The 27,276-nt window shown below is 47.9% G+C and overlaps 1 protein-coding gene across 1 annotated transcript; it reads right to left on the bottom strand.

Moving 5' to 3' along the window:
* Nucleotides 1-425: 425 nt before the first annotated feature.
* MTARC1 (mitochondrial amidoxime reducing component 1) lies at nt 426-27,276 on the bottom strand. The gene is made up of 7 exons (XM_032872961.1): nt 27,005-27,276; nt 23,258-23,431; nt 13,337-13,499; nt 12,204-12,344; nt 8,274-8,335; nt 8,104-8,175; nt 426-588 (listed from the first exon to the last, which is right to left on the bottom strand). The coding sequence occupies exons 1-7, from the start codon at nt 27,274-27,276 to the stop codon at nt 459-461; spliced, it is 1,014 nt and encodes a 337-aa protein (XP_032728852.1). The 3' UTR covers nt 426-458.

Raw genomic sequence — 27,276 nt, 5'->3', positions numbered from 1 at the left:
AAAGCGATGTGACCCTCCAGCCTTATCTGGGGAGCTAGTCTGTGTCCATCGCATTTTTCCAGAACATTCCCCTCACCTGCCCACTCTTCCTCTTGCTCTTCTCTTCTCTTTCTCTATGGACCAGTAATGAGATGATGGAGGTTAGCCCTCTGGATAGATAAATGGAAAAGGAGGAGCACAGATCCCACAGTCACCGTTACAAAAGGGGTTTTCAGAATTTTCTCGTCATTTAAGCGACTTACTGAAGTCCTCTTAAGTTATCATGACTGCATTTCTTTGCTTTACACAAAGGCACTGGGTGGGGGGCACTGAGGCACCAGGAAGTCCAAAAGACAAAATGCTTGGAAGTCACAGATCTAAAGAAAATGCTGAGGCGTCAGTTCCAGAACTAGGCCTCCGGTGTTGGCAATTTTTGAGTGCATTTTTTCAAAGGTAGCTGACATTCCAGAACATGATTCCTACTCCTGGGCCAACAGGTACACAGGGTCTCCCACTTTGATGGTCCCTTTGTTTTCCAGAACAAAAAACTGCCCGAAGAGAGGTGATTTTCCATACAGCTTCTGCTCAGAAGGGTCACAGAGACGATAGCTGCAGTAGGAGAAAGATCGCCATGAGTCACAGCCCAACAGACAGGAGCAAGAGCTCAAACAGCCAGGATTCCTTCCCGGCTAAGGTAACTGTCCACCCCCTACAGGGCCACCAGGGGGCACCATTCCCACCAAAGTCTAACAGAGGAGCACCTCCTGGGGTTGGGTGGGAGCAGCCTGCCCGCAGGCACAAACCACAGAAGAGCCCCCCATGGCCAGACGCCCACATCTTTCCTCCATGGAATGTTCCCGTTTGCAGCATTAAGCGATAAGGTACTTGAGAGGTTTAGACACATGTTACCACCTTTCTTCTTCTAGACATCCCTCCTCACTAGGACCAGCATCCCCACCAGTGCCCCAGGCTTAGAGCCCTGGAGGCCTGCAGTACCCCCTCCCCCTCACTCTCCACCGCTTGTCCACAGTTGCCAAGTCCTTCCCCGCATCACTGGATCTGCTCACGGTTTCTCTCACGGCCACCACCTTGCTTCCGGCATGCTCGGATCGCTGTGACAACTTCTGAACCAACCTCTTCTCCTCATTCTCCGCTCCCCGGCTCCCAGTTCACTGTTGGTGCTACACTATATGATGTTCTTAGTTTTGCTCTGGTCTTAATCATGCCTAAGCTCGGACACTCTCGATGGCTCATTGAGTGCCTACAGAATAACATTCCAGCCCTTCAGAAGGGTGTGCAAGGCTCGCAACCTGGCCCCAGCAGCTTTTCAAACCTGTCACCCTCTGCCCCTTACCTGCACCTGTGTCGCTCTCCACTGGATCCCTCAAAGTCCTTTTATCTTGCTTTGTACTTGGCTGGCTCCCGTGAGATGCCCCTCTTTCATTTCCCCGTGTGTTAAAATTCTACCTCGCCCTCCAGGTCCAACTCAAATGCCCCATTTCGTAGAAAGGAAGCCCGGGAGCCCCCAGCCAGGAGTAATTTTCCCATCCTCAGGGTGTCCCTGCCTAGCCCTGGAACACTCCCATGCCCTGTCCTGTAGTCAGGGCACACGTCCGTCCGTCTGCAAGACAGAGGGTCCCTGGAGAGCAGCAGCTGTGACGAACTCTGTGGCACTGCTCACACCCAGCTCTGGGCCCCACATGTCCCCAGTGACCCACAACCATTCATCAATGGATGAATGCGTGAGTGACTAAAAGCCTCTAGCAGAATTAGCACAAATATCTTAGTCCAGCAGAAAACACCAGTAGCCCCAGGTACAGTGAGTGGGAACAACATGGCGACATTCGTCCCCCCGCCCCACCCCCCCACCACCACCCAGGAGCAAGTTTTCCTTCAGTATCTCAACGAAGCAAGCTCCAACGTTATATCATCTTTCTATTTCAAACACTTTTATAGAAAGTCTTCATTTCATTCTACAGTGCTTTAAAAGAAAAAAGAAAGAAAAGAAAGCTTGTGTGGCATCCGGGTCCTTATTTTGTTCTTCGCATCAGAAACTGGAGCTGATCAAATCCAGAGGCTCCTTCCGGGACCCTTGGCTCCTCGCCAGGATGCAGGTGCCCTGCCAGGTCCCGGTCCCCAATCCCTGCGGCCTCCCTGAGCCTGCTACAGAGCCTGGCCCACTGTGGCCTCTGCTACAAGGTCAGCTGAACAAACAAATGAGCAATGGGTGGGTGGGTGAGGGCCAGGAGCTGCTGCTCCAGGCTGCCCTGCCTCGCCCTGAGTACTCCCCCCTTCTCCCCCCTGCCCGCTGCCCCAAGTTCAGGGGTCAGGTCCCTGCAATGACCTTGGACCCCAGGAGCCCAGGTTCCTCCCTCACCTGCCTCTCCCATCAGCACACAGCACCAGCGACATTTTAGGGTCTGTGTCTGTCAGAGAGGATTGGAGTCCTGTAGCCTGATTCCCCAACTCCAATTATCGGGGGCGGGGGGGGGGGTCGGAGGGGGCCCTGAACGTTCTGAAGGACTCACACAGCAATCTCCTAATCCTTAAAACAAGCCTAGGTGAGAATGTGATTTCTCTCCATTTCACAGCTGAGTCTCAGAGGAGGAAGCAGCGTGCCCCAGAGCACAGATCTCAGTGGTCAGGCGGGGTCTGGCCACTGCACCCACAGTCACCGGCTTCCGGCATATTTATATGCCTTATTCTGATCAGGGATGTGATTGATCCCTGGCCATCTCCGTACCACCTGGGGACACGCACAGACCTGAGAAGAACTGAGCAGGTTACTATTAGTTCTTGTACACGGGGGCAGGCCACTCGTGGGTTCCACCTGCCTGTTCCCATCAACCGCTCACAGAGACTCCCCCAGCAGGTGACTGAGAGGGGAGGGCCCCTTCCAGCCCAGCCCCTTAATCAGTGCAAGGTGGGGCGAACAAGTTGGTTTGTAGGAGCGCAGACTTGGTCACCTGGTTCGCAGGTGGCAGGCCATTTCGCGGCCTAGGAAGAGAAACTCGGTAAGCTCTGTGGCTGCGGGGAGCCAGCTGTCTGCGAGGCCCTCCTTCCCCTACAAGCCTCCCCAGCCCTCGCCCCCTCTGCAGGCTCTCGGAAGCCCCCATTAACGAGATCATCGGCGACCCCTCGTGGGGATAAGCGGGTACTGCGAGCGCTCTGCGAATGCCCGTGCACACCAAGCTCTTTGTTGGACAGACAGCAAACAGCACTATCTTCCCAGGATCATCTACGATTTTGTTCAAAGATAATTAATAAATTACGAACTCATTTAAAATCTACTTTCTTAATGCATTTCCTTTTCAATGAATAGGAAACATACAACTACTGAGCAGGAGGTCCCAGCCACTTCGCAGCACTTAAGCAGGGGTCTCCAGCCTGGAAGGGTGAGGTGGGAGCGGAAACACCACCTGTAAAGTCCTGCCCACCGGGAGGGCTGCTCGTCATTTACTCTGCCTGGTCTGCTCCGTTACTGGTCAAAGCCCGAGGCCATGACGACAAGCAGGGTCTCTCTCTGGTCACCGCTGGGTCCCCACCTTGGGGCACAGGCGACTTCTGAGGCCTCACAAACCCACTAACCTGATGGCCAGGTTAAGAATGAAACAGTCCTGTGAAGGCAGCTCAGGGGAGAGAAGCCCTAGAGGCTGAGCAGATCTGGGTTGGCTCTAATTTCAGAAAACAGAGAGAAGTGGCTTCCGGCTTCTCCCTCTCCCAGATGGTATCAAGTTCACAGACCAAGATTATCACCAACCAGAGCCTACGTGGGCATTGTATACAATATTTTATCACCTATTTTTAAAAATCATATTTATTGCCTTATTCTGATCAGCCAGGAGAGGTATTATTAGCCCAGTGTTTACCATTAAGGAAACTGAAGCATTAAGTTAAGCAGCTTGCTGAGGTCACCCAAGCAGCTGGTGACAGAGCCAGATGGGGCTGGGGGTGTCTGTCTCCTCCCCCAGGAGTACCACTACAGCTTTCTGTCTTTAGCTCAACACAGCCTAACACAAGGAGCCAATGTCCTTCATGTCAAAGTGTTCATGTGTCCAACAAAATTTTTGCATCTACAAAGCAAACGTGCTCTCCTCTTTCTATTAGGAGCCAGAAGTTGGGGAAGCAGCAGTGACAGGCTCCCACCACTCCTAAGCCCTAGTGAACAGTGTGGAAATCACTCTCCCTTATTAAGGAAAAGACTGGGGGCGCCTGGGTGGCTCAGTCGGTTGAGCGTACAACTCTTGGTTTCAGCTCAGGTCACGATCTCAGGGTCATGGGATTGAGTTCCGTGTCGGGCTCTGCACTCAGAGTGGAGTCTTCTTGGGATTCTCTCTCCCTGTCCCTCTCTCCCCCCCTCTCTAAAATAAAATAAATAAACAAAATCTTGAAAGACAGAAAGGAAGGAGGGAAGGAAGAAAGAAAGGAAGGAGGGAGGGAGGAAGGGAGGGAGGGGGAAAGGAAGGAAAGAAAGAATCATTCCATCTTCCTATTTTCCCAGGAGCCAGCAGGCCTCCCCCGTGCTGCCCATGGCGAGGACCTTATAGACAAAGGCTCCCCGGAGCCCCCCGCCTGCAGACATTCAGCAGTCACAGACTATTACTTTTTCTCTCATTGCTCTGCCGTCCCGCACTTTGCCTGCAAGCAAGAGGCTTCAGTGGATAAGGCTGGCAGAGGTCTCCCTTGCGTTCTCGAAGCAGCACAGCCCATGGCACCTGAGGACACAGGAAAATGGAAAGCAGTGTGGCCCCGAGCCCCTTGCCTGAGAGAGGTGTTCTGCACACTGCTGTTTGCTTCGCTTCCCATGATTTATGCCGCGAGACCCAGCCTTTCTCTTCCGGATTTAAGGCTACCTGTCCTGGGGAGAGCATAAATCACTACATCTATGGCCATTTCCACCTCCGTAAGAGATCGGAGGAGACCCCTAGCCTGGCCGCCCTGTCTCCTGGGCTATTAGGAGCCAGTAGGGCATGACTGCTGGACGGCGGAAAGCCTGCGGGTTATCGGGGTGCTGTGCTGGCTTCCCGTGACCCCCACCTGCTTGCCCTCGCTCTGTGTTTGGGTCCATGATCCTCGTTCTAGAAACACAGCTTCCCGATGGACGTGAGCACAAAAGATTCAGGGGACGGATCTGAACACCCGAGTGCTTTCAAGGGCGGGTTCCTGCGGAGACACTAAGTCCAGGGTAACCGAGTAGCATGTTGTGGGGAGAGACGGGTCAGGTCCCAAAACCACTCAGCGGGTTTGCACACAGAATCATCCAGATCTGTCCTACCCAGCTTATGTCGGAGGGAAGAACACCCTGGCCGGCGAGAGGGGATGCAGCTGGTGAGCACGGGGTTCCTGACTCCCAGGACGGGGCTCCCCCCAACCTGCCCTTCTCCCTGCAGCTCCTCTGTGGCAACAGGAGGTAGGAAGGAGGTAGGAAGACCACATTCTGCTTTGTTCCAACGGTGAGTGAGAGCGTTTGAGGAATAGCTCGTCTGTCATCGCCACTTCTCAAAACCCTGCTCCCCTGACTGTTTCAACACACATAGGAGTGTTACAATTCCCAGACACGCGAACAAGTTAGAAGAATTTTATAGCAAACACCCATTTACCAACCCCCTGGACTCTACCCATAATACTTTTTTTTGAAAGATTATTTATTTATTTATGTGACACACACACACAGAGAGAGAGAGAGCAAGCAAGCACAAGCAGGGGGAGAAGCAGGCTTCCTGCTGAGCCAGGAACCTGATGTGGGGCTCAGTCCCAGCACTCTGGGAACATGGTCTGAGCTGAAGGCAGTCGCTTAACTGACTGAGCCACCCATGTACCCCACTACCCATAACACTTTACAACACTTCCTTGATCACATTTGTATCCATCCATCAATGCATTATAATTTTTTGGCATTTCCAAATAACTCACAGACATCCGTGGATTTCATCTCTAAACAGTTCAGCTGGTACATCATCCCCCTAGAGTTAAAATTTTCCATACTTTTTTTTTGATGGGGGAGATGTTCATGGAGTGAAATGTACAAAACTCAAATGTTTTAACATAATAAGTTCTTAATATGAAGTAATAAAATTAAGTGAAAACAAGAAAGTGAATTCACATTGTTTTGAGGATTGAGAAACAGACAACACCCCTGAAAATGATGAGATTTGCCTTAGGCTGGTCTGCACCATCTCTTGGAATGTTCTGGCAAATCCACGCTGAGTGGTGGGGACCAAATGGAAAGCAGCCATTTGCTTTTCAGTTCAAGAATGCCTCTCCTTAAGCTCACCCAGCTTGTCTGACTTTACTCCTGACCAGCTTCTCTGCCTTGTGGCCTGGCCCTCATGAAGGACACCCGTCTTCCCAGACTATGGGTGCTGGCTTCTGGGGGCAGGCCCAGAGCCTCATGCCTGGGGTGATTTGCTGGCTGGGACAACAGCCATCTACCCCAGGGCTTCAGCCGGCCCAGGAATGGCCAGATAGTAGCTTTTGGAACAGCAAGATGGGCAGAAAAAGATTGGTGTTGGGCCAAAGAAGGCTACAAGGTTTGTGAGAGAGGGTGGGGGGGCGTGGGGGTGAATGCTGGGGCGGGGGCAGGTGGCAGGACTCACATTCCAGGGCAATGAGTCTGGTCACACAGACCCCTCACTGTGCTCTCCCACGACAGTTTTAGAGCCAGATGGCACCAACTGCGTTCCTGCCCCAAGTCTTCTGGGGCTTTGTCTGAAGCAGCCACCACCGCGCTCCATGCCTTCCCCTCCCCCTCTCTTAGAGCTTCCGGGGACACAGGTCAGGGTCAAAGCTGAGGGGCTCGGGAGCTGCAGAGATGAGACCCGACAGCACCCCTCCAGCCCCACAGTGGGCAGATACCACCACTGCAGCGCTCAGGTCCTGAACTGACATTTTAGCAAAAGTAACACAGTTGATTGCAGAAAATCTAAAGACTACGTATAAGAATATACAGATTTGCCCATAATTCCATTACCACAAGAGCATCTCCATTAACATTTTGGCTTATAAACTTTCAAACCTTTATCACTCATGTGCATTTGTATATTTTAAAAAATAAAATCAGGGGGTGCCTGGGGACTCAGTCAGTTGAGCATCTGATTCTTGGTTTAGGCTCAGGTCATGATCTCAGGGTCATGGGATTGAGACTTAAGTCCAGCCCCGTGCTGGGCGTGGAGCCTGCTTGAGATTCTCTCTCCCTCTCCTTCTGCCCTGTCCTCTGCTCGCTGGCTCGCTCTCTCTCAAATAAATAAGTAAATCTTTAATAAAAAAAAAAACTAAAAAGCAAAATCAAATTAAAAAAATACTATATATGCTATTTTGTAATCAGCTTTTAAAAATCCAAGTTACTGGGACACCTGGGAGGCTCAGTCAGTTAAGCAGCTGCCTTCGGCTCAGGTCATGATCCCAGCATCCTGGGATCGAGTCCTTGCTCAGCAGGGAGCCTGCTTCTCGCTCTGCCTCTGCCTGCCACTCTGCCTGCCTGTGCCCTCTCCTTTCTCTCTGACAAATAAATAATTAAAACCCTTTAAAAAATAAATAAATAAAATAAAATAAAAATCCACATTATTTTAACTATCTTTCTATGCAATCTGAACTTGTTCTCTGTATCTTTCACTTAAAATTTCTTTTATTTTTTATTATGAGTATTTTAGAGTAAACATAAAAGTAGAAATGCTGCAAGGAATCCTCCTGTAATTATCCCCCAGATTCTATTAATCAAGGTTTGACATATTTTTCCACGTGACCTTTGTTTGTTGTTGTTGTTAGAATAATATATAGCCCATCCCAGACACTTCCCTACTTATTTCAACACCCCTCCCCAAAATATATGGGGGAAATTCTTCCATCACAATGCCATTATCACACCCAACAGGTTTTTAGTATCATCTAATACTCACTTCATAGTATAATTTGCCAAAATATAAACAACGCATTTCTTAATGGGTTCGCTTGAATTGTGAACTCCAGATGAGAAATAAAATGATCTGTGCCAGCAGGCCCTCTAGGAACCACGGCCCCCAGGAATACTGCCCAAGTTACCCAGTCACTGGGACCCCCTGCAGCTTGAAGACTGCATGTTGGTGGTATTTTCACAGCTTCTAGAAAGATCATGCTGCCTAGTCCTACCTCTTCAGGGTCTCCAGCGGCTCCTTCCTGCTCATGACGCCGGTATCTGGGTCCACCGTCGTTAAAATGCACCTGGACACACACACACACACAAAACATCATACAAGGGGCAGAGAGGACTAGCCTTGGCCCGCCCCTCCCTCTCCTGGCCAGGGCTAGAGGAACTTTACCTGGAACAAGCCATTATTCTTTTCATTATCACCTCACCAATAAGCAGCTCATCCCACGAATCCTAGGGGACAAAGCACAAAATTCCTTTGAGCCCTTCTGAGACCTCGCCCTGACCATGTAGGGACTTCACATGACATGCCGCCCGATGGAGCCATGTACACCCAAGATGGCAGATGTTTACGTCAACCCTGAGAAGCCACACACCCTCCTGTCCCCTCTCGGCCTGTGACATGTCTGTTCATCTTCCTGACGTGAAAGGCTCTCTCTGCTCCCACTGGTCACACTGTGATGGAAACGTCCCCCACCCCCGACAGATGCCACTGGGCTCGAGGAGGTGGGAATGGAAGGCTTGGGGCCCCCAGAGGGCATGGGAGACAGAGAGAAAGGGCTTGGAGGGGGATCGCCCTAACCTGTTCTTGTCCTCCTCCTCTGGGGATTTAGACCCTGAGGGCACTGGTAGGTTTACCTTGCATCTCCCCTGGCAGAGGTTTTATGGAAAAGATAGGATTTGAATAGAACCTTCCAGAACAGAGATTTTGGAAGGCACAAAAGAAGGGTCAGGAGACTCAGGGAACGATTAGAAGGAAGACACTGAGGAGACAAAGGACATCTGATCAGAGCCCTGAACTTCTTACCCTGGCAGAGAGTCGCAGGCTGCCTGAAGACAAAAATTCCTAAATTAAAACCAACCTGCCCAGGCCTTTGTTGGTCACAAGCCAGAAAGAGACTTGCAGACTCAGAATTTTAACTCTAAGAGTGTGTATCATTTTTGCTATTATGTATTAAAGTTTTTATTTTTTTTAAGATTTTATTTATTTATTTGACAGAGATCACAAGTAGGCAGAGAGGCAGGCAGAGAGAGAGGAGGAAGCAGGCCCCCTGCCGAGCAGAGAGCCCGATGCGGGGCTTGATCCCAGGACCCCGGGCCCCGGGATCATGACCCGAGCCAAAGGTAGAGGCTTTAACCCACTGAGCCACCCAGGGGCCCCCTATGTATTACAGTTTTTAATCATAAAGTGGGGCTTTGAACTGTTGGTGTCGCAAGGGTCCAAAAAAACCGCACCCAAACTGGAGCAACCCCAGCCTGTTCTGTGTGTGTCTGTCCACCAGGGGGCACCGTGGTTATTAAAAAACATAAAAGATCCAAAAAGAGAAATGTGGGTTCATTTATTACCCATCAAAGAATTATTTCCTGAGCCCCTTTCAGGTACACCAGAAACGGCTGAGGGCTGAGTCACAGATAAATAAGGTTAAAAAAAAAAAAGTCCACCATAAGGAAAGCCAGAGATGTAAATGGGTCTAAGGCCTGAGCCTTGGGATGCTTGGAGCCTGAGCAGACCGTTGGGGGCCAGCATGTCCCATCCAGTCTGGGTCAGTCACACCCCAGAGTCACCTACCACCCTGCACTCACCATCCTCCTGGCCTGCTCACAATCTGTTCACCTGGGACTGTGATCTCCTTGGAAGAAGCAGCTTGTTTCTTCAACCCTGTTTTTCCATGTGTCTATACATATTGCACCGGACACGGGGGTGCCAGCTCACAGTGTGATGACAGACACGCTAGGACAAAATGAGCTCAGCCAGTGTCATGTTAACATCTGACTTAAACCGAAATGTTCCCTGTGAGGGAGCACTCAGAGTTGGAAGGAAATGAAGGCTTCCAGAGCAAGATTCAGTTCAAACGAATCCAAACCAAAGGTCCTACTCTGGGCCATCTCCTCCGCACTCAGTTTCATCGACAACTGACCATCTCGGAACTCTGGGGTAGGAAACATCATCAACAAGACCCAGGGCTCAGGGATCGCAGCGGGAAAGAAGCTTAAGTCGGTCATAGCTGGGGGAATGCCTGAGCCAGGCCCCTTCGCTCTGACTGCTGGACAGAAACCCTCCCCCACCTCTCTGTGACACTCTCTGTGCCTACGAGCTTTTCCGCAGATTACTGACCTTGATTCTGACAGCTGCCCTCAGGGGACGGGCCAGCTGAAATCATCAGCATTTAACACCTGCAGGAAGCAGAGGCCTCAGGGGTACAAGGACCTGTCCAGGGTCACACCGCCACTTAGTGAAGCAGGTGGATTCACATCTGGTGCCCCAACCTCATGCATACCCCCTGCAATGCTCAGAGTTCCTTTGGCCCCTGGTACAGTCTGGGTTCAAGACCCAGCTCCTCCACTTCTTGCCATGGGGTAGCCCGGGGTGAGCCAGCTCACCTCTCCGGGCCTCTCCTCCCCCCTCCCCCTAATAAAACGGGAATGATGACTTCACCTCCCTGGGCTGCAAAGCACAGTGTGAGCATTAAGCAGAAATCCTCCCCGCTCCTTTCTCTTCCCCGAGAAGGAAAACCCTCCAGAGAAACTGCTTTACTGGCCACAGCTGGGGCGAGATGAGTATCAATGAGATGGGCAAAGGCAGCCCACACTGATTTTTCCCTCTTGCCTGAGCCCAGCTGAACTGTGCTGGACGTGAGCAAGGGCCGACGAGTTCCCTCGTCACAGCGGACCACGGAGAGACAGCCCAGTCCCGGCTCCCGGGGGAGAGCGTGTGTCCGGCCTCACACTAGGAGCGGACCTGCCATCTTTGGAAGACTTGATGTGCTCAGAGCGCTTTACATAAGGATGGGGTCTGGGGGCACATCCGTTGCCCTCCACTGCCTCACACAGCATTTATACTTTTCATAAGTTACCCTAGCCAAATTGGTCTTTTTTTTTTTAAGGTTTCATTTATTTATTTGACACAGAGAGAAAGATCACAAGTAGGCAGAGAGGCAGACAGAGAGAGGAGGAAGCAGGCTCCCCGCTCAGCACAGAGCCCGATGCGGGGCTCGATCCCAGGATCCTGAGATCATGACGTGAGCTGAAGGCATCATTGAGCCATCCAGGCGCACCCAAATTGGTCCTTTAATAAACCTGCAAGGTAATCCTGGGCAGAAAGGATCACCTCATTCTCCATGCAGGTAAAGGAGCCTTAGAGGGAGCGCATAGGGTCCTACAGAGGCCAGCGAGGAAGCTGATGGCCCACCTCAAAGCCTCGGGTTTGCGTGTGAGCCTCAAATTCCTAGACTGCTTCTTTGAGCACACGTAGCTGCCTCCTCACAGCATGACAGAAAGCCAGAATCCGTTCCCTTGAGTAGAAGGGATTAGAACTCAGTCACGTGGATTCGGTTCTGCCCCCTTCCCGTCCCCTCCGCTTTCCATCTAGAAACACGCACCATCCCAACTCTAGAACTCCCATCTGAGAACTAGTGCCTGTCGAGTATCCACAGATGGGTGGTCGTCACTCCCCAAACCCCCAGGCCTCCAAACTTTGCCTTCATGGCTGACGAGGGAGAGAACCCAACAAAATGTCCAAAGACAACGACAAAGCTAAGTCTGCCACCAGAACCATGTCACGTGGTGGGAACCCTCCACGCTAAGCCATAGCAAAGACATGTGAGCGCAGGTCAACGGTGGCACTGGAAGAATTTTAGGGCAGCGCCATCCAGCCTGGGGGCTCTGCTCCCACCTCTCCCTGACCCCCGCAGCAGCCATACTGTAAATGCCTGACTTCTCCTGCGGCCATCGACTGAACAGGAAAGCCAGCTTCGACAAGACATGAACACACCTGCTTCTGATCCATGGCCCACACATGTCATGTATTTTACACCACATAAAGCTGGCAGGGAAACTACTCTACCTACTGGGAACTGTCATTAGAAGTCTCAGACCCAGAACAGCCCCCTGACACCAGCATGTCATTTGTACATTTGTATTTCCGCCCTCCCTGCGGAAGTCTGTCCTGATCAGATGCTCCAGAAATCAAAACTCTGAATTGTCTAGCATACAAGCAATAATTAATGAATTCTTCAATAATCTAATGCAACGTTAGAGACTCCTATACCCTAAAAAAAAAAAGTTAAATCCAAGGAGAGGGACAAGGAAGGTATCCTGTTACCTCGGCATAGACACCACAGCCTGAAATTACGATATTGGGCCTGAAGTTCGTCACTTTAACTTTCTTCTCCAGCCTGGAGTTGAGATCTGCCAACGATGCCTCAGACAGGATCAAGAATGGGCTGGCATCAGAGTACGCAATCTGGTAAGGAAATAGAAATGGTTAGAATGTGGCACACAGAGGTCACATGTGTCCCATGTGCCTAGTTCCTGGAACCCTCTCCTCCCCAGCTCCCCCACCCCGTGTGCACACGCACATCCGCGCGTGCACGCACACAATATTTCTACGTATTTCTTTAGTTCTTTCTGTAGAAAAGTCACAGTGGTTCAGAACTCTTAAGCAGCCTTACAGATAACAGGAATCACAGGATGGAATGAAGAGAACGTGGCCTCGGGATCAAGAGTTGCCACCGGCCAAGTGCCTTTAAGGAAGTCACTCCACCTTTCCAAGCCTCAACTTCCCCAATGTTGATGAGTTTGATGACCTCAAGACGGTTGAAAAAAAAAATTAATTGATTCCCTGGATACCTATTTTTTATGCAACCTGCAAATCAACATCAAGTCCGTTTTCTATTTATATAATTTTTTTAACAGCCATAATAATTGTGCTACCGTAGCATCGGGCTACCAACCCTCCTTTTGATGAATCCTCGCAGCCTTATTCCTGAAAGGGCCAATCTGGTCACTTTAAGCCTGTGGATCTCCACACCCTCATACGCATTTGCCCAACAGTGATCGGACCATTGCAATCACACGGTAAAAAGGCTGGACTCCACATACAACTACAGAAACAGAGTGGAAAAGATCTGGATATAGAACAGTTTTGAAACCCTGCTGACACTGGAATGCTTCCATAGATAGGAAGGGAGATGGCCATGGGAAAAATGCAAGAGTCCCCCAAATCAAGAAACACAGACGAAGCTTCCAAAGGAAGGGCTTTGTTTTGCCTGTCGTTTATAATCTCCAGCCGCAGCTTGGGCCAAGCTTGTGGCAGGGAGTTGGGGGGGTTGCCTGGCAAACCAACAGAGCGGAGCTCAGCAGACAGGCTGCCCCTCCTGATGGGCTCTGCACCCCCGAGGAAGCTGCCTTCCACAGAACACAACAAGGGTCAAAGGCAAGGGATGCTCCTCTGACCTGGTCGGTGGGCCGGAACGCGTCCAATATTTGGTGAGAATTTCTCGGTCGCAGGTGAGGCTCGAAGTGCACCAGGCGGTAGGGCTGCGTCTTCAAGAAGCCCGTAATCCACTGGGCCGCAGCCTCCCCACAGTCCCTGCCCTCGATCTCCAGGCCGTGCACTCTGCAGGGGGGGCGGGGGGACAGGAGCAGAGAATGGCCACGGGTTTGAAAATCTGGATACCTAGCGTGTCCTACACACATCCGAAAAGCCGGGATGTCACTGTGATGCTTTACTTACCAGGAAACATGATTTTAGCCTGGCCCTGCCTCCAAACCCCTGTGTGAGGCTCAGTGAAGTCCATTTCAAGCCTTGCTTTCCCCAGTTTCATAACAGAGTGATGCATACCTGTGCCTCCCTGTTTGTAAGGCATGCACGGGAAAATAAAATAAGATCATAGGTTTGAAAAGATATGGTGTTCTCCGGAAGAAAACGAATGTGTCAGTATAAAGTAAACTTGTCATTAAAGCAAAACCTGGCTCCCCCAGCTGGAGAGGAACCAGAAATCTCTCCTGATAGGCCCAGCTAAACGTTACCAGTATGAAGATAATGAAACTAGAGGCAGCCATGTGTGCGAAATGTCCTATAAAATCTAAAACATTATAGGGACGCCTGGGTGGCTCAGTTGGTTAAGCGGCTGCCTTCAGCTTGGGTCGTGATCCCAGCGTCCTGGGATCGAGTCCCACATCAGGCTCCTTGCTCAGGAGGGAGCCTGCTTCTCCCTCTGCCTCTGCCTGCCACTCTGTCTGCCTGTGCTCACTCTTGCTGACAAATAAATAAATAAAATTTAAAAAAAATCTAAAACATTATAGACAATAATCCAATTTGATTTGATTGCTAGCAATCAGCATACCACTGAAGTTACCCCTCCCCCCACCCCTGTCCCAGCCCCAGACATCCAGGATGCAGGACTGCGTGGGAGCTATAGGATCAATACTACTGTCGTTCTTCAAGGTAAGACTGGGTCTTGGGTACAACAGGAAAGAAGGGTGAATTGCACAGAGAGAATGTGATTTCTGTTCGGTTTCATGATAGCACGGCTTTAACTTCTAGCAACACATGATATTCATCTCTTTTTAAAAAGAAAGACCTCAGGTCCAGAGACCTCTCTGTAGGCAATATTTCTAGCTAGAATTGGGTAACATTCCATTTATAGCATATTTATTATTTCAATTACCTTCTCTACCTGGCAAATTGTTTAGGTACCCATATAACGTTTCCCTATTTTTTTTTTTTAAAGTAGGCTCCATGCCCAGAGCCGAAAGTGGGGCTTGAACTCACAACCCTGAGATCAAGACCTGAGCCGATATTAAGAGTTGGACACTTAACTGAGTGAGCCACCCAGGAACTTCCAAGGTTTCCTTTTTAAATAAATGCCTTTAAGATTGTCCTTTCTGGGGGCGCCTGGATGGCTCAGTGGGTTAAGCCTCTGCCTTCAGCTCAGGTCATGATCCCAGGATCCTGGGATCGAGCCCCGCATCGGGCTGTCTGCTCAGCGGGAAGACTGACCCCCCACTCCTGCCTGCCTCTCTGCCTACTTGTGATTTCTGTCTGTCAAATAAATAAATAAAACCTTTAAAAAAAATTGTCCTTTCTGTAAAATGACAGAAAGTAGAGGCAAAATCACCACAAAACAAAACAAAACAAAAATCCATTTCAAGCAGCAGAAGCAGCAAAAAGAATAAAGAAAAAAGTATCTCATGCTGAACCCACGCTGCTCCAAAACAGTAAAATTTTACACATCTTAATTTTGAAATAAAAAAAATAAAGGATCCTTCCTTTAGGGGTTTGTCCACAGAACAGGAAATTATGCCCAGCCTATATTTTAGGGTAAAATTAATAGAAATACAGCAACTTCGTTCTTCATCAGTCTCATTTAAAATAGGAACATGTTTCTCAGCTGTCTATGGCACCATTCATCAGAGAAAAAGGAAGAAAATCTAAATTCACCCCTTCACCAAATTAGTTCCTTTCATCAAGTCCCACAAATCACGGATTCCTGTTCAGCAGGGAAGGGAAAAGTACTTTCATCCTCACGACATCAAATTAACTAATTAATTGTACTATAAGTAAATGAACTCAACATTAAAAAAAAAAACTTTTAGGGGCGCCTGGGTGGCTCGGTGGGTTGGGGCCTCTGCCTTCGGCTCAGGTTGTGATCTCAGGGTCCTGGGATCGAGCCCCGCATCGGGCTCTCTGCTCCACAGGGAGCCTGCTTCCTCCTGCCTCTCTGCCTAGTTGTGATTTCTCTCTGTCAAATAAATAAAATATTAAAAAAAAAACTTTTAATCTGGGATTAGAATTTTAAATCATGTTCAGAACAGCAAATATATACAAGGCAATAATCTAATTTCTATGAAGAAATAACATGTGTCCATCTGAGAAGAGAAACCCACGGTAATGAACAGGTACAGAGCTGAAGACCATTTGCAGAGAATAAGAAGCCCCAAGCAGAGAAAGAAAAAAGGAGGAGGGGGCTGTTCCCAGGACTTAGGAGACAGGCATCACTCCGTGGGGAGGGGGCTCAGCCTGGGACAGCCACAGGCACAATAAGCACCACCTGCAGAATTGAAGAAACCAGGGGTTTAGGACCTGCCCGCATGATTACCTGCCAGAATCTACTAAAATCTTCCTTTTTTTTTTTTAAATCTTATTTATTTATTTGACAGACAGAGATCACAGTAGGCAGAGAGGCAGGCAGAGAGAGGGATGCAGGCTTCCTGATGAGCAGAGAGCCCGACGTGGGGCTCTATCCCAGGACCCTGAGATCATGACCTGAGCTGAAGGCAGAGGCTTTAACCCACTGAGCCACCCAGGTGGCCCTACTAAAACCTTTCTAAAGTTAATATCCTAATGCCTGTTGTTCCCCAGAATTCCAGAATGCGCTTTAGAAAAGCTGATTCAAGTTATGCTGATAGTCTATCTTACGCCTATTAAATCCAGTATTAGTGCATGAGAGACACGTTTCTTTTTTTTTTTTTTTAAGATTCTATTTATTTATTCGTCAGAGAGAGAAAGAACGAGAGAGAAAGCACACAAGCAGGGGGAGCAGCAGGCAGAAGGAGAAGCAGACTTCCCGCTGAGCAGGAAGCCCAATGTGGGACTCCATCCCAGGACCCGGCATCACGACCTGAGCCTTAAAGGCAGACACTTAACCCACTGATCCCCCAGGCGCCCCGAGATACACATTTCTTATAGAATTAAAAGCCTTTGATAGTTCACTACTGAAGATGTATGTAAATGAACTCACTACATATCCTGTAAAGAAATACCAAGAATAAGAAAAATAAATAAATAAATGCCTTTAAGGTCTTTTTTAAAAGCTGAATCAATTTGAAGGAAAACATTAAGTAAGTAACAGTTGACTCTTGAACCTGTGGGGTTGGGGGCATCAACCCTCCATGCGGTGGAAAATCCACATCTAAATGTTGACTCCCCAAAATTTTAACTACTAATAGCCTATGTTGACCAGAAGCCTTAAGGATAACAAACAGGTGATGAACACATTTGGGTTTTTTGTTTGTTTGTTTGTTTAAGATTTTATTTATTTATTTGACAGAGAGAGAGAGAGACAGCAAAAGAGAGAGAGAGCGCACAAGCAGGGGGAGTGGGAGAGGGAGAAGCAAGTGCACAAGCAGGGGGAGTGGGAGAGGGAGAAGCAGGCTTCCCACTGAGCAGAGAGCCCTATGTGGGACTCAATCCCAGGACCCCGGGATCCTGGCCTGAGCCGAAGGCAGATGCTTAACAACTGAACCACCCAGACACCCCTATCCTCAAATTTTTTAAAAATTAAAAATAAATAAACCAGCTCTTGGTTTTGTTGATCTTTTCTATGATTGCTCTGGCCTCTGTTTCATTTATTTCTGCTCTGATCTTTGTTATTTCCTTCTTTACGTTAACTTCTGGCTTAGTGTGTTTTTTTTTTTTTTCTTAACTCCTTGAGGTATAAAATTAGGCTATTTATTTGAGATCTTTCTTTTTTTTAATGTCAGCGTTTATCACTACAAACTTCTCCCTGAGAACTGCTTTTGCTGCGTCCCACAGGTTTTGGTAAGTTGTGTTTCCATTTTCGTTTGTTTCAAGATGTTTTCTTAAACTTCCCTTTCGATTTCTTCTTTGACTCACTGGTTGGTCTGAGTGTAGTGTTCAATTTCTGTGTGTTTGTAAACGTTTCAGCTCTCCTCCTATTTTGGCTTCCGGTTTCATACCATTGTGGTTGTAAAAGTATTTAATATGATTTCAGTCTTCTTCAGTTTGCTGACTTGTTCTGTGACCTATCACAGGACCTCCACTGGAGAAGGCCCCTCATGTCCTTGAGCGGAAGGTGTATTCTGCTGCTGTTGGAGAGAATGTTCTGTGAATGTCGGTTAGGTCCACCTGGTGTGAAGTATGGTTCAAGGCCAACATTTCACTATTGATTTTCTCTCCAGGTGATCTATCCATCACTGAAAGTGGGATAACTAAGGCCGGACTATTGCTGTCTTGTCCATTCTGTTAGTATTAGTAAATTAGTAAATATATTAATATATATTAATATATTACATATATTAATATTATAATAAATATATTAATATTTAGGAACTCCAAAGCGGGGGGGGCATATATATTTATGATTGGTACATATTCTTGATGAATTTATCCCTTTCAGGGCGCCTGGGTGGCTCAGTCGGCTGAGCGTCTGCCTTCAGCTCAGGTCATGATCTCAGGGTCCGGGGACTGAGCCCAGCATCGTGCTCTCTGCTCAGCAAGGAGTCTGCTTATCCCTCCCCCGCCTTCCCCACCCATCCCTGGCTTGTGCTCTCTCTCTCTCTCTCTCTCTCAAATAGATAAAATTTTTAAAAAATTATTCCTTTTCATTATATAATGACCTTCTTTGTCTCTTATTACAATCTTTGGCTGAAAGTCTGTTTTGTTTGACTAAATACAGCAACCCTTGCTCTCTTTTGGTTTTTGGTTTCCAAATGTGTTGAATTATCTTTTCTCAACCCTTCACCCAGAGCCTGGGTGTGTCCCTAAAGTTGAAGTGAGTCTCTAAGAGGCAGCATATACATGTGCCTTTGGAGAATTTAATCCATTTCCATTAATTATTAATACCTAGAGGCACCTGGGGGACACAGTCAGTTAAGCATTCAACTCTTGATTTCCACTCAGATGTGATCTCAGGGTCGTGAGACTGAACCCCACATCAGGCTCCACACTGGGCATGGGGCCTGTTTAAGATTCTCTCTTGCCTCTCCCTCTGCCCCTCCCCCCCAGCTGTTGTATTATTGATTACTATTATTGATAACTAAGATAATGTCATCTTGTTATTTTCTAGCTGTTTTGTAATTCCCTTGTTCCTTTCTTCCTCTTTTTCTATCTTCCTTTGTAAATCGATGATTTTCCATAGTGGAATGCTTTGATTTCCTTCCCTTTATCTTTTATGATTCCACTGAAGGGTTTTTGCTTTGTGGTTATCCATAAGGTTTAGTTAAAACCTCTTATAGATATAGCAGTCTATTTTATGATGACAACTTAGATCTCATACAAAGCTCTACCCTTTAACTTCCCACCCCCTTTTATGTTTCTAATGTCACAATTTACTGGTTTTATACTGCATATTTATTGACAAATTATTGTACCTATAGTTTTAATATTCTGGCCCTTTAACCATTATGCTAGAGTTAAGTGATTAACGTACCACATATTACAGTATTAGAATATTCTCAATTTGATTCTTTGTTTATTATTTATTTATTTATTTATTTTAGTAATCTCTACACCCAACATGGGGCTCAACCTCATGACCCCAAGATCAAGAGTTACATACTCTACCAACTGAGCCAGCAGGTGCCCCACGCCTGTGTTTACTTTTATCAGTGTGTTGTATATTTTCATATGCTCTCCTCTTACTAATTAGCATTTTTCCTTCCAGCTTGAAGAACTTCTTTTAGCATCTCCTGTGAGACAGATGTGGTGGTGACGAACTCCGTCAGCTTGTGTTCGTCTGGGAAAATCCTTATCTGTCCTTCATTTCTAAAGGCTAACTTTGCCAGAGCGGGTACTCTTGACTGGCAACATTCTTGATCATCCCATTCTCTGCTAGCCTGTAACGTTTCTGCTGAGAAGTCGGCTGATCGCCTTATGGGGGTTCCCTTGTAAGTTACGAGCTTCTTATCTTTTGCTGCTTTTAAGATTCTTTTTCTTTTGGGCGCCTGGGTGGCCCAGTTGTTGGGCGTCTGCCTTCGGCTCAGGTCATGATTCCAGCGTCCTGGGATCGAGCCCCACGTCAGGTTCCCTGCTCGGCGGGAAGCCTGCTTCTCCCTTTCCCACTCCCCCTGCTTGTGTTCCCTCTCTCGCTGTCTCTCTCTCTGTCAAATAAATAAATAAAATCTTTAAAAAAAAAAAAAAGATTCTTTTTCTTTGCTTTTTGATTGATTTATTATAATGTCTGGGAGAGGCTCTATTTAAGTCTGTTGGTGACCTATAAGCTTCACAAACATGGAGATGCAAAGGTCTCCCCAGATTTAGGAAGTTTTCAGCCATTACTTCTCTAAGTAAGTTTTCTGCCACTTCCACTTTTTTTCTTCTTCTGGAACTCCAATAATTCACCAATTGTTTCTTTTAATGGTAATCAATACAGCACATTGGCTTTTTTCACTCTTTTTCATTCTCTTTCATTTATTCTCCTCTGACTGGATAATTTCAAAGTTCTGATTTTCAACCCCACAGATTCCTCCCTTTGCTTGACCCATGTTGCTGCTGATAACATTCTAGGCATTTTTTATTTCATTCATTTTATTCTTCCAGAATTTCTCTTTGTTTTTTTTTAAATCATTTCTATCTCTTTGTTTAGCTTCTCACTTTGTCCATTTATTATTTTCCTGTTTTCACTGAATTGTCTCTCCATGTTTTCTTGTAGCTCATGGAGTTTCCTTAAAACAGCTATCTGCATGTCTTGTTGGGTAAATCACACACCTCCGTGTCTTTGAAATACGTGACTAGGTTCCTATGCTCTCCTAGTGATGTCAGGTTTCACTGACTTCTCATGTTGCTCAGGGTTCTGTGTAGCTGTCTTCACATCTGAGTAGGAGTTACCTCCTCCATTCTTTACTAACTGCCTTCAGTAGAGAAGATTCATAAATACCCACAACATGAGGCCCTTAAATTAGCACGATTTGTTCTCTGCCTTCTTCCTTTCTCTTCCCACATTTCTCCTGTGTTCTGTGCAGCCTCAGCTGTGTCATTGGGTCCAATATTCCACTGATACTCTGTCCCAAAAAAACCAAGCCAAAAAAAAAAAAAAAATCCAAATGGATAATCCATTGAGTGGCCCTAATTCTCTGTATCCCATCAGCAGCTGGCATGGCTTGTAAGAAAATCAAGCAAGAACTTCAACAGTAAAAACAGGTGTATTGGTTGTGATCACGACCTTTTGAAAGTGACCCCAGGGCCCTAAGACTCATCCAAAATCTTTAGGAGATGGGGCCCCTGCACGGCTCAGTAGGTTAAGCCTCTGCCTTCGGCTCAGATCATGATCCCGGGGTCCTGGGATTGAGCCCCAGATCAGGCTTTCTGCTTGGCCGGGAGCTTGTTTCCTCCTCTCTCTCTCTCTCCCTGCCTCTCTCCTACTTGTGATCTCTGTCTGTCAAATAAATAAATAAATAAATCTTTAAAAAAAAAAAAAAGAGGGACGCCTGGGTGGCTCAGTTGGTTAAGCAGCTGCCTTCGGCTCAGGTCATGATCCCAGCGTCCTCGGATCGAGTCCCGCATCAGGCTCCTTGCTCGGCAGGGAGCCTGCTTCTCCCTCTGCCTCTGCCTGTCATTCTGTCTGCCTGTGCTTGCTCTCTCTCCCTCTCTCTCTCTCTGACAAATAAATAAAATCTTTAAAAAAAAAAAAAAAAGAAAGAAATCTTTAGGAGACTGTGGGCTGAAGCTAAAAATCCATGAGAGAATGGCCTGGGCTGCCAAAGGAAACCGAGGTCGAAAAGGTCCTTGATATACTTGCCCTAAGAGTCTGTGAACTAGGGGCACCTGGGTGGCTCAGTGGGTTAAAGCCTCTGCCTTCGGCTCAGGTCATGATCCCAGGCTTCTGGGATCAAGCCCCACATCGGGCTCTCTGCTCGGCGGGGGAACTGCTTCCTCCTCTCTTCTCTCTGCCTGCCTCTCTGCCTACTTGTGATCTCTGTCTGTGAAATAAATAAAATCTTAAAAAAAAAAAAAAAAGAGTCTGTGAACTATTGTAACATGTCTAAACCTTCTCATTTTGCAATTTCCAAACACGTTCTTGTTTAGTCTTTGAGTGTGGACCAAAGAGCCTGTATGGGGCCATGAAAAAAGTTTCCACGTAATTCCAAATGAATTAATAATGAAGTGGGAAAAAAAAAAAAAAACACAAGAAAATATGGGTAAATACCTAGTCTTGGCAAACAAACAGGAACCAGAACATGAGCAAATATATAACACAAATTACAACAGACATATTAAAAAGTTTGCCTCGAGGGCGCCTGGCTGGCTCAGCTGGTGGAGGATACAACTCTTTGATCTTGGGGTCATGAGTTCAAGCCCCATCGCTGGATGCAGAGCCTACTCTAAAAAAAATTAAAAATAAAAAGTTTGCCTCAGATAAAAATTAAATGCAAATGAAAGCAACAAGAAATTGCGATTTTTTTCCCTATAAAATGGCCAAATATTTTTTAACATAGTGGTCAGAATGCAATTAGACAGAGATACCCACAAAATACTGATTGCTATACAGTTAGCGTAACCATTTGGCAAAACTATTTAGCACATACATCAAAGGTTATAGTTTCTTGTTTCTAGCAAAACCACCACTAAAAATTTCTCCTTAAGGAAATAATAAGCCTTTTGAACAAACACTGAGATAACTGTCACATTCTTCTTCGCACCTGGAAAAACTGGAAAATAATCCAAATATTTAATTGTGGGAACATGTTAAAATGAATTATAGGATGCACCCTCAGAATGAAATGTTAGGCCAATGTGAAAATTGTTATCTTTGAAGATTTTTAGCAATATGAAAAAGTACTAAACATATCAAGTATATGGCCGTATTCAAGACTCTGATTTTTATCAGAGTCTTTTTTTTACAGAAAACATCAGTGTATTACTTATAGTTAGCTCACAGGTTTTTGTTTACTCCTTTTAGTATTTTCCAGTTTTTCAACTATGAATATAGTTAAAAGAATGAATATAGTTAAAAGACATCAAATTAAAATAAGAACATATTAGTCTGAACCTCTGAACTATTACAGAAATTAGATGGGTATCGCTTTTGGGAGTCTTTAGATATTTTTCAACTAATTCAGATCTACATTTTTTGATGTGATGTTATTTGCGATGATAGGCTATGGACTCCATTAAGCGTTCACAATGCATTTTAGTTCAAAATGCAGAAAACAATGACAGGAGTACAATTAGACCAAACTCTAATTTCCCATTATGGATAAAAAAATCACCTCGAGACATGCATTCTCAGAAGCAAAGCTAGTTTTCTTAGACTGTTTCCTTGCAGCCCTGCTAATGTCAGGCGAAGAGTAAGCCTCTGGGCAGAGCCCCTTCCTGCCTGAAACCCCCACCCTCGCAGTCGCACACATAGACCCCCGGGTACACGCAGGTCAGAGCACTCTCCTGGCTACAGTTGTCTTTTCTATCTTAGAACTTTCTTTCACCGGTACTAAACTGCACAGTTCACAAAAACATTTGCCACTCCCTTCCTAACTCAGATTTGGAAGGTTCCAGTCTCCCCGGGCATAACAGGCCAAGTCTGACGGCAATACGCAGGTCTCATCTCACATCTTCCGAACATCGTCTGCTGTCACTCCCATCCCATCCCTGTCCTTCATCCTCTAGTGGCGTGACTTTCTCTACGCCTTCCTTACCTGCACTTGTACACCGCATTCGTGGCCGGTGTCTTGAGAGGCAACTGCAAGTCCTGCGTGTAGGCTGCACTGAGGGTCAGGGCATCACCCTCGCAAGTCAGGGAAATCAGGACCAGCCGAGGCTCCTGCCGGGCCGTCACCATGTTCCCCTTCTCGTTGATCACCAGCCAAAACCTGCCGTGTTCAAAACACAAGATCTGCACATGGGAGCTTCAGGCATACGCTGTCCTCTTGGATTTCCTCCCTGTCAGCCTAGTGTGTGAGTCTGTGTGTCTGTGTGTGTGTATCTGTGCATCCATCCTAAACATCAACTCAGCAGCACAGCACGACTGAGTCTGTCGGTTAATTTCAAAGGGTTTAGGAACCGGTCAAGCATCCGATATTTCTAAGATCTTCAGAACATTCTGAGCTCCGGGATGGCACAGAAATCAAAGATGTTATCATATTTTCATTTCAACTGCCAGAAATTCTGACCCGTTTCATTAAACATGCCCCAAAGAGATGACAACAAACTATTTCCCAGAGAGAGGCTAACGGCACCGGGAGGTACTGTGCCTGGCACACACTAGGCCCCAGGCTCCAGCAGCGCATAATAGGACGGTTGCTCTCTTGTTCTCAGAGCATGGAGTCCGGGGGGACAGTGCATAAGACACCACTTACACCTTGGCAAATCCACCCCTACCTTCTTAAAAAAATTAATGTTTCAGTATTCAGGGAGGTGAATTCTGCAGTTTGCTCCAAGGTTTATTGATACCATGGACAAAATTTTTTCTGGCACAAAACTCCTGATCTAGAGGTACCTGCCAGAAAAAAGATAAAAGAACGATTGGAAACTGTTCCAGGGTGGGCGGTGGGGAGTCCTTTGTACAGGTCACTCCTCAGCTGCACGTATGGGAGCTAAACATACGGACACGCTGGTAATTTCAGTTCACGCTGGATCAAGAGATCACAGTTATAAAAGTCCGCTTGTGCCTTCGGAATCCATAAACAGAACTTGCCGGTAAATAGGGGAGGTTGTTAAGAGCTTCCTTGCATCCCTTTAGTGGGTCATCATGGTCGAGATCCTTCAGCTACACGAGAAAACAAGGTGAGTGGGAGCCCCTTCCTGAACTGCCCATTTACCGGTCCTCATCCTGGACCCAGCCGGAGCTCTGCCCTGCTCCAATCCTTCGTACCAGCACATGAATATTCTTCTGATGTCATAATTCTTCCAGGTAACGATGGCAGCCTGATCTTTCCTTTCTTTTTACTATTTTGAAGTAATCTCTATGCCCAACGGGGGGGCCTGAACTCACGACCCCAAGATCAAGGGCCTGAGACTCCTCCCACAGAGCCAGCCGGGCATCCTGCAGTTTGATCTTTCCCAACCACCAATCTAAATGTGTCACCCCCTCGTGAAAAATCCCTTCATGGCTCCCGCTTTCAGGATAAAACCCGAACTCTTTGGCCAGGCAGGCAAGGCCCTACGTAACCCAGCTGCCCTGTCAGCCATTCACAACTCACTGTGCCCTCACACGGGCCAGCCTTTTCCTTTTTAAATTTTTTTTATTGTAAAGTATATATAACATAAAATGCCTGGCATGCTCTTGGGTATGTCCAAAAGGATTGAAAACAGCGTCTCACACTGATCCTTGCACACTAATGTTCACAGCAGCATTACCCACAACACTGAAACGTCAAAACAACCCAAGACAGAAAATGGGTATTTTTTTTAATGTGTTTTTAACCATTTTAGGTGCACAATTCCAGGGCATTAAGCACCTTCACAATGTTATGCAACCATCACCATCAATTTCGAAAACTTTTCATCATCCCAAATAGAACCTTTAACCCCATTAAGCAATAACTCCCCATTCCCCCCTCCCTCTGAGCCCCTAGTAAACTCGAATCCACTTCCTGTCTCTAGGAATTTGCCCACTTCAACTATTTCATGTAATTAGGATCATGCATCTGTCCTTTTGTGTCTGGTTTATTTCACTTAACATAATGTTTTCAAGATTTATCTACGCTGGGGGCACGTGGGTGACTCAGTGCCTTAAGCCTCTGCCTTCAGCTCAAGTCATGATCTCAGGGTCCTGGGATCGAGCCCCGCCTCTGGCTCTCTGCTCAGCGGGGAGCCTGCTTCCCCCTCTCTGCCTGCTTCTCTGCCTACTTGTGATTTCTCTGTCAAATAAGTAAATAAAATCTTTTAAAAAAAAAAGATTTATCTACCTTGTAGCGTATATCAGAACTCCGTTCCTTTCTGTGGCCAAACAATATTCCATTGTGCAGAGATATTGTTTATCCACTCATCTGCGGGTGGGTATTTGGGTTGATTCCACCTTTTGGCCACGGTGGTGTAGACATATCTGCCGGGTTTCAATTCCTTCCCGTAATCCTCAAAGAACTCACTCACCTTTCCCCCAGTATACTTTCCCTCCAAATCCGGGTCTTTACCCAGCTTCCTCGGTGTCTCTCTCTCTAGAATGTTCCTCTCCCAATTTACTTGCCTGGAAAGTTCATAATTATTTGAAAATTCGTAAATTTTCAGTTCAAGTGACGAAGTCATTCCTGCCCACGCCAGGCGGTTTCTGGCGCTCCCTGGCACTTGTCACACTGAGTACAGTAAGCCTTTGTTGACGTCTCCCGATCATACTTGGTGGTAGTGGGTGGACAAAAATAGGGTCGGCCACAATGCAGGCTCTGATTGTTCCTTATTAATATATGAGCTCAGTAACTATTCCCAGTCCATACAGTAAAATAATAATGCCCTTTGCCTCTGGGGCCTACAAAACGAATTCAATAAATTCGACCATCTTGCAGAGTTGGGGAGCTCCGTACAAACCATGAAATATCTAGGACTCTTGGCTTCCTTCCTGTAGCAAAGGCGCATAGCTCACCCTTCACTGATGCTGTGAGTTGCCTCTGTCCGGGGGGCCTCAAGGCGGGAAGGCTACAGCCCCGCTCCGCTCTGCGCTCCCTGCAGGAGCTGGGAGGGCTGGGCTGGGAGGACCGCGCTTGAAGCGCAGCCTCACAACGAGGCTCCCGGCTGGCCTGACGCCCGACCCAGAGAAGAAAGCCGCTCGCTCGGGGCCTCTGCAGCCTTCCCTGCACCCCGAGGCTTCACGCAGATCGTGAGCACCCACACAGGGCTTTACTAACAGGACCTCACAAAGCACCCGCGTGCTCAAGAGAAGGAGAGTCCTGGTTTCCCGGCTCAGGGACGCGGGAGCTCGGTTTCTTCATCCCTGCAGGAGGCCTTGCGAGAATTCGGGAAAAGGCAGCACAACAGCACTTCTAAAGCGGCCGGAAGCTTAAACTGCAACATCTGTCATCTGGACTATGAGCCCCACCTGGGTGCGCTGCAGGAGGGCTGGGCTTCGCGGCCCCAAGTCTCCCCAAGTTCTCCAGAGACAATTAATAAAACTAATGTGGCGGGACGAATCCCTGGACGCTCGGCGCCTCCGCTAGACGGAGCTCAAGTCGGCTTGCACACTGGCAGCCACCTGGGCGCCAAAACCAGTCCCGGGCAGGAACGCAGAAGGAAAAGCGCCGGCAGGAGGCGGAGAGACAGCTGTCTCCGGGAACTAGGTCGGGACACAGAGGCCCAGGGTCCCGGGCTCCCGGGGTCCGCTGTCGGGAGGTAGTGCTCCTAGCTCTTTGTCCTTGCCCCATTGTAAGGGAAGGAAGGACCTGCCGGCGGACTCTGCAGACCACCCGCTCCCGCCCGGCGGGAGCCCACCCCACGCAGCCCCGGCCCAGCCTTACCTGTCCCGCAAGTGGCCGCAGCGCAGCCCCAAGGCCGTGCACTCCGCCGCGCTCACCGGCACCCCCTTGCACGACTTGACCGGGTAGATCCAGAGCTGCGCCACGGTGCCCACCTGCTGCAGCCGCCGGCGCCGCCTGCAGCGCGCGCGGCGCCAGGCGACCGTCCCCAGCGCCACGGCGGCCAGTCCCAGCGCGGCCACCCCGAGCCAGGCGGGCCGGGACGGCGCGGGGAGGCCGAGGCGGCCCAGAGCGGACGAACCGGCGGCGCCCAT

The sequence above is a fragment of the Lontra canadensis genome, unplaced genomic scaffold (genome assembly GCF_010015895.1).
Source record: "Lontra canadensis isolate GAN:19392208 unplaced genomic scaffold, GSC_riverotter_1.0 scaffold46, whole genome shotgun sequence".
Classification (NCBI taxonomy): Eukaryota; Metazoa; Chordata; class Mammalia; order Carnivora; family Mustelidae; genus Lontra; species Lontra canadensis.
This window is presented reverse-complemented; position numbering and strand designations above follow the sequence as displayed.